Raw genomic sequence first — 13,142 nt, forward strand, 5'->3', positions numbered from 1 at the left:
GTCGTGACGTTCGAGGAAGTGTCGAGGAAGGAGAGGCTCACGGTTTGTGTTGTGTTATCAAGGGAAAAAAGGACCATTAAACACGGTTGAATATGAGAGTGATTTATGATCATGTTGTGTCCATTTAATTACTTACAAGGTGTAGATAGTTTATGACTTATAGAGATATTCAGGCTGAAGTGCATTAGATGTAAAATATCCAGCTGTTTGTTGCTTTGACACGTTTTTCATCCCCAAGGATATCTGGTGAGGTCAGGAAATTTCACGTGTTTATATCCGTAAGTCGTGTCCGCACACTTTAACACACATCCTTTTTTCCTGAATATTTTCAAAACGTAAAACGCTTTATGACCATCATTTATTCCAAGATATATTATACCACAGGTAGACTCTCATTAGGATAAGTGCACTCATTTCTTTATTTTTTTTGCTGTAAAGCCATTTGCCCAGACGGACACAGGAGTGACTCGAACACACTTTGTCAAGGAATCGACCATGAGTGGACTTTGGTGTTTTATGATCATGACTCTGAGATAATGCTGTTTTTCTTCTGGGCGGCAAGATTACCATTTTTATCGCTTCGGGGATTGCGGAGAGAGGCAGGAAAGAAGTGTTAATGATTATCTCATACCTGATGGGTGGAATGAGGAATGTGTGTCGGATGGCATTCCGGAAGCTCATCTCACCCTTCGTGCGAATCCTTCCGCCATCCGCTGGGCGCACAAGGGATGTTTTGGGGTATCTTGAGGACCCAATAAAAGGCATCTTCGCAATGGTTTGCGTCTGATAGGGGCCGTCAAACTCTCCCCAAGGAGGAGATAATACACCAAACGCTTCTAGAACATGAATTTGTTGTCTGTTTTTGCATTAATTCCCATAATTCAATGAGTCTCTTAAGTTTCCATTCGATATTTTTATAATAATCGACTTAAAATCGCCTGTTTTGGACATCTTTTCCTCAAATTTTCCCAGAAAGTTGTCTAAACGGATATTTTTCAAATTCAAATGACTATTTTTGAGGTTATGTCAATTTTAGTACAATTTACAGTGTTTCTTGGCATCAAAAGGTCAGAAAAGCATTGTTAATTACTTGCAAATTTATCATTCTGCCAAAGACTAGTGATCTAGTCGACTTGAGGCGTAAGAAATGCAGTGTTAGATTGCGAATTATTCACAAAATCTGTTCTTGATTCGCTACATAACCTATAAAAAGATTCTTACGTTTGTTTCTGCGTGAAAATCGAGGGAGATTCAAAGAATCTGGATGATTTGTCAGTAAAAGAAGCACGCAGGAAAAGAAAATTGCAAGCTTTTGGACACTTCTTAAGTACTTCTTCTGATGTTTTCACCACTTCTGACTGCAACATTTCCCCCTTGACTTTCCCCCCAACTCTTCCCGTCTCTGTCTCTCCAGCTTATGAGTGTACATAATCTTTGATCGGGCCATGCCATAAATTGTGGAAAGGCCGTGGGGATGGGCAATAAAATTAAGGCGACAACAAACACTTGTTGGAGTTCCGATGAAAGTCCAAACTTGAGTGTATTTTACATTTGAGCACGACGATGGGCGAGTGTGCGCCCGGAAAATGGGTCCGCCTGACCAGACGTCGTCCCACTCCTGAATTATGGGCCCAAATTAGGCAGCATCTTGTATCAATTCCCGAGAAAAGGGCCGATACAAGATGAAAAGGCCCACGATTAAAATCTTCTCACACAGAGAAAACCTTCCAAAAGGTCTCCCTTCGTGTCAATTCTTGTGACTTGTTCTGGCCGGATTGTTGTTTATAGGTTCAAGAAATTGATTTATGTCATGTAAAGTAGAAGAAATTTCACCTAAATAAATAAGTTGAGAGGAAACTCCCCATTTGGGATGGTTTTGTAACATTTGAGGGATGAAGACAAAAAAAAGTCGATATAAATTATAAATCTCTCTGACGCGCTTCTTTTCCATACTTTCTCCGTCTTTTGTCTCCCGAAAAAACCCTCCTCGTGAGGACTCGGAAGGACAATGGGAGAAGATGAAAAAAAGTCAAAATACCTCGATTAATAGCCAGAGGAACGATTTGTTGTACCTGAAGAAATCTCTTGGGGTTTCTTCTCACTGCCAGGAAAATTCACCCAGATTGTTGCGCATAATGATTTTATTATCAGCGAGATGATAATTTAATGTTGTACAAGAAACACACACACACTGGGATATGATCTATAAGGCGAAGAGGGTTTATTTGAATATCACAGCGATCGTATGACGAATAAATCAGGAGATTCCCATGGAGAATGCGAGCTTCGATGGCAGAAATAGCTCAACATATTATTGGTTTGTTCAACATGAAAGTGAAACCGTCACTGAATTCGCACCATTTATATATAGGGATATAATGATACTTTTTTTTCTCCCCGACTTGGCGCATAAATCATGTCCTTTCGAGGGTTAGACAATTTAGAAATTTTTCCTGGTTCTCAATTTTGATTGCACGCCAGCCAGACGTGAGATGGGAAAGGAGCGCTGCGAGACAAGGACAGTGAGAGACCGAAAGTCAAAACGACCGAACAATGGATATGAAAGGATACCTGTGTACGGTCACACCCCTTGGAGTTGTGCTCCTTTTTGCCCGCTCTCCTGCCCAGCAGGCAAACACAGCGCACAAGAAATGTATAGAATTTCATTTAAAAGTATCACTCGACCGACAATTGAAGGATCTCGGGATTTTTGTTCCCTGCGACTTTGGCAATTTTCACGGATATTTCAGGCATTCCGAAGGTCTGTGGATTTTCCAAGAATATCTCAAGAGAGTCTGCTTGAGAATTAGAGCGAAATTTGCGGAGTTTCAGAATAAGAATCACTTTCAGAAAAAGGGGAAAATTAAGAAGTAAAATGTTTGTTTTTAAAAGATTTCATTTTTATAATTTTTGAAGGTTATTTTGAAAAAATACATTCAGTAATATTTTAATTCTAGATAATTTCTGGGTTGATATTTAAGAAATTTTGAGGCATTTTTAAGAAAGATAAAAGGAAAAACTGAGAGTTGTTTATAAAAGATTTCTTTTTCACATATTTTTAAAGTTTTTCCTAGAAATACATTCAGTAATATTTTATGCTTAATTTTGGGAAAATTTCTGGGTTGATTTTAGAAATTTTGAAGATAATTTTCATTAAATTTCTCTTAGGAAAAGAATTATTTTTAAATAAGAAAATCTGAGGGTTGTTTCTGGATAATTTCTCTGGGTTTAATCAGAAATATTCAGGATAGATTTAAGGAAATTCACGAGTTCTTTTCAGAAATCTTCTGTGCTGATATTCAAGATAAGAGATAAGAGTTAAATATGGGATAATTCAGGAGTGAAGACAATCGAAAGGGCGAAAGGTAAACATCACAATATTGTGACGCCCCTATTGTGGGCATTAAGTGACTTGTAAATCGTGACTAATATCCTTTCCGTCCTGAATCTATTAAAATAAATTGTGAGAATAAGGCGATAATCGTCGAACGAAATCCATACCTATGCATCATTTTGATTTATTATCCCAGACGACTATCGTATCGCTATTATTTAACCATAATTCCATCCCTTTCGGCACGTAAGTAAAATACACACATATCTTGATGCCTGTTAAATCATTCAAAAATCATCAAATATCCTTTTTTGTCGCTCTCTCTTGACATCCTTGTCGCACTGTTGGTGAAAGAGGGATGGTTGTCTCGGTTGCACAGTCCGTTTTCTTGCTGGTTGATTTTTCCCAGCAAAGAGAGACAGTGTAGGGGAAGGGCGACATGGAAAATCTCTTATGTAACTGCCAATGCCGAGGGTTGAAATGGGAAAAAGAGGGAGTCCAACATCTTGATTTTCTACAATTGCGACTTGTTTCGCCGACCATTTATCCAGCATTCGCAGAAGAAGGAGAAATTGTAAGAAGGACGAGCGATGTAAGAAACAATTTTCTCAATTCACCACCAATTCAATCCGTCTCGCTCTCGACAACGTCTCAAGTCTTTCTCATGCGGCATTTTATGTCCTTCGCACTCCTCGATGGTCCCGAGAAAGAGTGCAGCAAAAGTGGGACGTGGATCAAAAAAGGACTCGATGGTGTTTGTGACAAATTAAAAAACGATAAATGTTACCAATTTTCGCCCCGCAACCCGGCTGAACAAGGGATGGAGAGGGATGCTAGTCGAGAATTTACTGTTGACATTTATAGCATTTTAATTTCTCTTGTCGGCTCCCTCTTTGCTCGCTTGCGCCGCGCAAGGACCTTCGCCTCGTCTCCGTCGCTGCACAATTCCTCCGCCGGCCAGCGACATACGGTCGTCTCTGTCGGGCGCGCAAAGGGCCGGCCATGTTTCTTACTTTTTGCTCACCTTTTTGTCTCACCGCGCACGCTGTCTCGCTCGCACGGCGATGCACTTCACCAACACAGGCGCAGCCTATGCGCAAAGGGGCATAATTTATATGCGACTTGACGAGTTACTGTCTCACTCACACGTTCCGATAGCTGTGCATCGGCAGTTCATCTTGAGACACACCATCCACAAGCTCCGCTGTCTTATCTCCGAGTGAGAATTTCATGGTTTGATATTTCGGCGTTACAAATTTGTCGAAATTACTTAAATTTATGCATTAATTATTCATGTAAATGTCTATGAATAAATAATTATGCCGACTTTCCGGGCATGTTTTTCACTACAGGCTTTTGAGTGGCAATAAAAAGCCTCTCCGAGAGAGAGAAAGAGAGAATTTTATGATTCTCGAAACTAATTTTATTTATTCTACACGCTTTTGTCTTGTTTTTTAATGCCAAAAGGAAATGGCATTAATGTGTCTTTAAGTAGAACCTGGAAGGTAAGATTACAAAATCTTAAGAGTATCCGGTCGCGCTTTTATCAATTTCCAGTCTTCTTTCTCTCTTGCTTGGCTATTTTTCCAACTCCAATTCATTAAATATCATATCAAATACCGCAATTTTTATCTCATGTCGTGAGGTGAGCCATCTTAGAGACCTCATCCCTCCTCCTGCCTTCCAGCGCCAGACGACGGCTTCTTCTTCATGCCACTTGATATCCCCGAAGATTGTAGAAAAACGCGATGGAGATATTTTAATTAACGATTATTTGCGAGACAATTGAATGAGGTGCGAGACACCGTCGGGCGCTGAAGGGGGCGGCGCGCCCAATTGAAATATCACCCCAACATCTGAGTTGCTATTAATACCATAAATGTAATCAGGCGAGCGTGTTTATATCCTTCTAATTGAACAGCGGGCAGGACACGTCGGGAAGCGCCGGAGAGACCGTCTGAGCGGTCCTGCGGATCCTGACTCTAGGCGGCTTATAGTGCTGACCTTGTCTCCACCGCACTGACACTCTGTCAAATGTCTAGCCCATTTCGGAGGCGCAGGAGCAGTGTCCGTCCCGCTCCCACCCATGCCCAGGCGATCCTTGCTGTTCAACATGATTTTGATGGTGTTTTGATAGTGTTTGTTATTCGTTTTTGATGCCCAGTATATTTCATTGGTATTGATGTATTAACACATCTGCGCGATCTTGTATTTCATTCGTCGACGGGCACCGGCATGGGCCTCTCCTGTTCTCGCTCCCGCAGCCAGAGGCCGCGCAGCGTGCGTGTGTGTGTGTGTTGTTGACGATTTCTCGCCTGCGTACCAAAAGTTGAGCTTTTTTGCCCAGCCGCACCAACACACACGCGCGCCACCGACGGCGCTGAGATGCAACAAGAGCAACTTCTGCGCAACCACACTCGCGACTGAGCTCTTTCCCCTAAGCGGTCCCCTATAGAGTCGGCGGCACAGTGTGGCCCGAGTTGGAGTCCACACACACGCACACACACACACGCCTCATGCCGTCGCGCTCCCTCTTGCGGCGTACAGCATAGCGCTGTCTCGCGCGTAAGGCGTAAACTTGCGCGCGCTGATGAGTTCTTGTCGCAACCTTCAAGGCGGGAATGGAATCAGTCATTCCTATTTCTTTCCCCCGCCAGTCAGTTGAAACTGATTGACAAGCCAGTGTGTATTTGTCTTCGAAACGCGTTCGACGTGTTACCGACGTCGCTCCGTAATCCATAACTCGCCGCTGCATTTTTTTCGGGGTAAACAACATCCATTGAAAATTTATACATTTATTACCGACATAAAGATAAAGAAGCCAAGTCCGTAAGAAAGTGTGACCATCAGTCAATTTGTCTTGTACAGAGGAGGAAGAGAAATACCTAAAATACGAGAGAGGAAGAGATACTTAAAAGCGAAAGCTCAGACAGAATTAATCAACGTATACGAGTGTGGAGCAAATTTTACACATCAACCCTTCCCGATATTGGTCGGGTTGGCGGAAGGAGAGAGATATTTTTCGGTTACAAAAGGGCCCAATATTTTCGTGGTGGAGGACTGAAGTGTGATCATGGAACATGCATCCGTCAGGCAGACAGCGCACTCTGGCCGCACCGTGCCCTCGAGTTGGTGATACAGGAGTCACTGAGGTCCTGTGAGGCCCAACAAGATCCAGTTGTGGCGAGAATGTTTTGTGGTGGCTTTCGAGAGTTGCTGTGTTGATGAACTAAGTGCGTGGCTCGCCTGCAACTCATAAGTTTTCAATAGAGAATAATTCCCGTGTTTAATATCTCCGGTTCGCGTCGCGCGGTCTCAATCTTACTGGTTTATCTCCGGACATCTTTGGACACTTTTCAAGAGAAAAGAACTTCTGCCACACTGTGTGAAGTGATTATACAGAGAGAGAGAGAGACTTTGGCGGGTATACCCGGGCATACCGCGTCAAGAAAACTCTAGCCACCCCCCAACTAGGCACCAAGCTAGGCACCAAGCTAGGCTCCAAGCTAGACTCCAATAAGTTTGCAAAGATTGTTGCGCGATGCTCTGCACTTCCAGCATCAATCGACGAGCTTCTGGATTCCTCGGTGTGAATTTCGTTATGATTGTTTACTTGTGATTTCCTTGGCGATTGCTTTCGGTATAATTAGCAGTAATCTTAACTGGAATAGATCTGTAGTGTGCTCTGAGATTTGAAGGCGAAAATACCAATGTTGCGAAGGGTGTTGATTTGTTGCATCTCTGAGTGAATCTGTGGTGAAGGCGAGGTTAGATTAACCCCTTCCGATTTTTGTAAAATCATATATTAAAGGCGTTAAGGAAAAAGTGCTCCAATAACAGTGACACGCAAAACATCAATATTTCCCAGAAGAAGAAGAAGAGTGAATTTTGAGAGAGAGTGACAGTATATATCGTGCTTTTAATTATACACAGGGTGTTAAGTGTATAAAGTAAAGTGGCCCAAGTAGAGTTTGCAGCCGCTCCCAGAGCATTGATGGCTCAGCCGAGGGTAGGTCCTAAATAATGTATTTCACAATCTAACCCAACTAATTAATCATATTTTCCTCCTCGCCTAACGATTAACCGACCCCCCATTCGACGGGGTGTTTGTGTGTGAGTGTGTTTCGTGCGTGGCAACCCAACCCCGACGTCGTGAGTCCGGCGATGCCCAAATCTCCAGAAACACGTCACTATAATCTAATTAATTAGCCATTTGGAGGGTATTTGTGCCACCCAAAATCGGACAACTGCTCTCTCTCTCTGATGGCGATTTCGTTAATTGATCCACATCGTCCGACGGTCTTCGGTCGTTGGATCTTCTTGACTTCTTGTGCCTCTTTTCGGCACAGTGCTTGTGAAAGAATCAAGTGCGATCGGAGCCCATTTGTGATCAAACCATGATCCCAGTTAATCGTTGATATATCAGATCAACATTTCAAGCCATAATCCAAAATAGAGCCTTCCAAGTGACAGCAAATCTGATTAATGAGACACTTGTTTGGATCAGAGTTCGCTTTGTTTATTTTGCACTTTTGTCGCTGATGAAGCGCGCGCTTTGTCCTGTTGCCTGGCCTTCCTCTGGCGCGACTGGTGAGGTCCTGCAGGATGTCCTATTGGAGTTTTTGGGAAGATTTTCCGGCTAATAGTGCTGGAAAATTGAAATGCAAGCGCATGCGTGTGTTTTGAGACTGTCAAAAAAGTCATCAATCAATTCCAGCCATTTTGGATTTGTGAACCCGTCTCTAGTTAGTGCCACATAAAGCATGTCGATATTTCGGCTCAATGCCTGTACAACTGCCTATGTACTTCCGAGGGGTATATAGTGGTGAGGCGGCAGAGAGAGAGATAGCCCAAATATGAGGCTCAATATTGAGACGGATGGCATTACCGAGGGTATATATGTTGTCGCTCAAGTATTTCCACATATATTGAATCATCTGAGGCATCCCATCAGGCACAAAGTATGCAGAATATGTGGTGTTTTACCATTTCGACTGGGTTTACAAACTAATGGCACTTCGAGGAGAGGAATTGAAGTCTCTAGATAAAGTCCTGTGTGTATGTGGAATTGTATAAGGGGTTGCGATCCACCCCGTATCACTATCTTTGGCGAAGTGTATTGAGGAAAACCCCCTCGAAATCCTCAGAGCGTTCAACTGAAGTTTGCTCTCTTGTACACACATATCTTCATGTGTTTTCAAGCTAGGGTAGAGGATGATTTTATTCAACTTCTGCCCTGGCAGAAGAGTGAGAGAAGAGCCATCATATATCTTCCACGGACTGGTGAATATTCCAATGAACATTTTCAAAACATTTCTCAAAATATTTTTCAACATACACATCAGAGTTTGCGATGGGACAACGGACTACAATGGGGTGTTCAAGAGTATCGACAGAATTGAAAATGAAAAAAAAAATGTTATGGGAAGAGGACAAAGATTGAGCGAGGCTGGAAAAAGTCTATATAGTTTTGTGGATGAAATAATAGGAATGAAAGGTGTTCACCCTTATAGAGCCTCTCTCTCTCTCTCGCTCATCTCGCTGGGGTGAGAAATTGGAGACGAGACGCAGGAAGAGAGATCCTTTTTATGCCTTTTTAATGCACCCAATTCAATTTTTGCTGGGTTATTGTTCATTTGGCTCTGTGCTGAGCTCTTTGTCCATGGACAAAATACCTCCTCTTGCACCCCGAGACACTCCCTTTTGGGGGATGATGTGCAGGGGAAAAAAAAAGGAAAAGATCATCGCGCGACGGCCAATGTTTGTCCGGAATGACGCGATGGCAGAGACATCAACCTCCTACGGAGTTTTCGGAGACAGAGAATGTCTGGTCATGAGCAAGTTCCAAATTGCAATTTAATTACGGCGATTGTTTTGAGGCGTTGAAAGCATTTGTCAGACAAATCGACATATTATTAGTGCCATTAAAGTCCATCAATGGTTTGGGACGATTTTGTGGTTTTTACCTTCTTTAAACTATCATTTTGACTTTCTGTTGTGTCTTTAACGAGAAATGACATATAACATGGGATAATTACGATTTTGGGGTAAATTGTCGTGGCCTAAAAGACCCCTTCAGTTGGCAAAACACATCTTCACCGTAAATTGTGCTCCGTCTGAGGTTGAGCAGGTGACCTGAAGACACTCAGTGTTCAATTGACATTTGCCTATTGGCCAATACTTTGGCGAAGACACTCACAGAGTCTCTGTTCTATGTAAAATGTGTCCCTCTCCTATATAATTCGTCTCAATTACACACTGAAAACAACATAAATCTCATCGCAATGCAATAATTCATTCAACACACAAAACATTGTGGCTTGTCTATCTGACGGAAAAATCTCTTATATGGAGAGTCACATACAGACATGGTGTATTTATTTAAATATAAAATAGTTGAAGATGCCATGGCGAAAAAAAAGAGCCAAAGAGTTTTGATGAAAAAACCAGAAGATTTACATAAACATCAAAATTTTTCAAGATTTATCTCTGGAAATCTCTTCCTCAGCATTGAGACTGTCTCTCGTTGATCTTGTGTGTTGAGCCTGAGAGAAGAGAGAGAGAGAGAGGATCTTTCCGTTCCCGCGGGATTGAGATTTATACACCGGCATATTAATGTCAATATCACGAAGAGATCTTGATAGTCGTGTGGCCGTTAGCCGACGGGAAGTGGACAGGCGAAGGTTGTGGCCAGAGGGTGGATTTGCTTTGCAAGTCAAAGGTGGATGATCTCTTCGGCTGAACCTCTCATTGACACTGAAAATAAACTGGAATTTCAATCTCTTTTTCCACTTCAAATTCAGCATATTATATTGATTTTCGATTAGACACACTTTTTGAGACCTTGAATTTTTGGGCCATTTTTCTGTGATGCAGCAAAATTTCCCGCTTGTCCAAATCCTTCTCATAGTCATGAAATGTCCTGCGACAAGAAGGAAAGGAAGAAAAAAATACACGCCGAGGAAAAGTCGTCGACTCAGCGTGAAAAAGAGGAAAGGAAAAAAAGAAGTGAAATGCGATGAGGAAAAAAAATCCATTTCCTTTTTAAATTTAACCATTATGTATGCTATACTTTTCATATTGGGCGACGGGCGGGGGCGGGGGAGGCGGAGGAAAAGTGGGAGAGAAAAGGAAAACATTACGTGTTAGTTTTTCCACCATTTTTCCTCCTACAAATGTCGTCTTGGTGTAATTTTTTTTCACCGCCTCTGTGCGTTATTTTCCTCCATCACCAGCCATCATCATCTTGTATTTGGTGTGTGCTTTTGGAAGTGGATGGGAAAGAAAATATCCATTTTCCCGAAATAGCAAAATAGTTTTCGAGACTCTCTAATGCACTATTTCTGTTTCCGCATCATCGGATTTCCAAGGAGAGGCCGCGCGCGCGTCTCCTGTCGAGACCTTTCCAAATCTCCTCAATGCTGTAAGATGTTTCTTACCTCCTTCTTCAGCTGATGGCGTATAGGAAAGGCTTCATTAAGTGATTTATTTCTGGCACTTTTTTCCACTCTCTCCCTTCCTCACACCCCCAATCGATCGTTCTTCCATCGTCTCTGCAACAATATGAGTGGAAAATCTCACAATTTTTCCACCCTTCGCTCTGATGGTGGAAAATTCAAAGTCCCTCGACTGTTTGAGAAGAAGAAAACTGTGAAATTAAGCGGCCGCTATGACGTCAAACGAGACACATTCTGTTTCGTCGCCATTTTAAAAGACGTAAATATCATTCAGGAAAAGAACTTTATAATATTTCTCGCTGTTTTTTCATCATCTTATTCCTCACTCTCTCGCTCGCGGATTGCGCGCGGACACAGGGAGAGAAAAGTTGACGGTAAAAATAGATGGAGACAAACTAATTGGGTTTATTAGTTGAAAAATTTTCCGTGTGTATCGTGCATTAATTTTAAAATTAACTGTCATCTCCTCTGGCTGAAAGTCTCATTGTGCAGCGAATAAGAGGAATTATGTTGATATTGTGAAATTTCAGTAATTATCTTGTCACCGCCATTTTGATAATTTCCACACGCTGTGTGGAAAATTCATGCTTGAGAGGAGCTCTGGGCTCCCGGTTAGATGGCTGAGATAGCAAGATTATCTCTCTCTGGGCCTCTCCTATTTCACCTCTCCATGGCTGGCTTCTTTCCGCCCTCGCGGACCCCGCGAAGGTGGGTTTTCGGGCTTGTCGGCGAGAGGAGAGTCATTTGAATAATTTAGAACACTTCTTCTTCCACAATTCCCTCTTTTAATTATTTCGATGGCTCTTGACTGTTGGTCTGATAACTCTCTCAACGGCGCTGCGCTTCTGCCTTCGCAAGGGGCGGACAAGTCGCGACTTGCGTGTTGCCTGGTTGACCTGCGGTCGCTCTTGTCCACTTCGGGATCATCCACTAAATCACCCACATTTATCCCCTGCGGTGTATGTTCAGTTCAAGACCCCAAAATGAGTGTCTGTCCACCCGAAGATGGTAATGATGATGATCCGCGGTCAGGATTGCCCAACAGGATTGCGCCCAGGCAAAAGACATCGCGCGCACGGCTTCCAAGGAGAGAGAATATAAGAGAGGAGATAAATGAAGTCAAAACAATTCATAGCGCAAATTAAGATATTGCATTGCATTGCAGTCATGTTAATGCAAATGACCTCTGGTTATTTTGCAATTCAAAACGAGAATGCGCTGAGACTTTTCCTTTTCGGTGTGTGTCTCTCTCTCTGGCTCTCTGTGTTCAATGTTCAATGTTTAATTCGTTCTTTTGGGCTCCCTCGCACTGCATCAATTGCTTGGGATGTCTCTTGTGGTCACTTTTATCGCTCCCCTGCAGCCTTGCAAGTCCACCAAGTGCGCTCGCGCCTCTCAAAATGCTCAATGATCGCGCGCGCTGAGAGTCAATTGAGCTCGTTTGGCTTTCGCGACACCCAGAATTCCATCCATGAGAAATGAGAGAGAGAGAGAGAGATATTTGGTTGCCGGGGTGCAAAATTGGAGGCACATTGATGAGCTTGAGCAGCGGTGGAAAAAAGGCATTACAAATTCCTCACAAACACCTTTTTTTCACCGGCCACTCGATCGAAATTTACACGGTGCAATCGACACATTTGGTCTCATGCTGAATGCCAAATGAAATGTATGCAATTTATGTAGCAATGGGCACACAAGAAGGTGGCTTAATTATGCCCAATCGATCCGGGGCGAGTCTCGGGTGGCGGAGCACGAGGAAATTCATCGAATTCCACCAACTCCTCTGTGTGACTCTCCAACTTTTTCCCAACCGCGCGCGTCCACCTCTCGAGGCCACAAAATATGGTAATTTGTCGCCTTTTATGCAGTCAATAGATGTCTCTTAATTGATTCTCATTTCGCGATCGGCGAATCCCTCGATGATTGTGTCTCCCCAGAGCGCCCCAACATGAGATTAAACGCCATTTGGTGCACCTGCATTGCAAATCGCTCTATATAGAGAGACCTTCCAGCGGTGGCTGAGGTGTGCTGAGCGCGTCTTCCCGAAGGAAGACAACCACCGTTCCCGAGTCGCACTGAAGAGATTTATATTCCGTCTAATTGATATAATTGCGAAGGAGCAACAGATGTGATTCAATCGCGATGCATTTCATTCTATCATTCACTCTGGCGATCTCTATAAATTCTCAAGGATTCTCAGAAACTTTGAGGCCTAAATCTGTACACAATCGTCAAATACTTCTGAAGGCGTTAAAGAAAGAGATTTTCCATCCATTCTTAGACATTCATGAACAATTTCTGTCTTGATTTTCCAGTTTTGTCCTTGGAAAATGCTTAGAAAAATTATCCAG

The 13,142-nt window shown here is 42.8% G+C and overlaps 1 protein-coding gene across 1 annotated transcript in view; it reads left to right on the forward strand.

Annotated features, from left to right (window-relative positions):
• The first annotated feature begins 6,013 nt into the window (after positions 1–6,013).
• LOC132261208 (homeobox protein homothorax) overlaps positions 6,014–13,142 on the forward strand; it is a 195,082-nt gene continuing 187,953 nt past the window's right edge. Inside the window, exon 1 of the mRNA XM_059759868.1 lies at positions 6,014–7,343. Coding sequence (XP_059615851.1) covers positions 7,329–7,343 — 15 coding nt within the window. The 5' untranslated portion in view covers positions 6,014–7,328. The remainder of the gene's footprint in view (positions 7,344–13,142) is intronic.

This window comes from Phlebotomus argentipes, unplaced genomic scaffold (assembly GCF_947086385.1).
Source record: "Phlebotomus argentipes unplaced genomic scaffold, Phlebotomus argentipes genome assembly contig_8, whole genome shotgun sequence".
NCBI lineage: Eukaryota > Metazoa > Arthropoda > Insecta > Diptera > Psychodidae > Phlebotomus > Phlebotomus argentipes.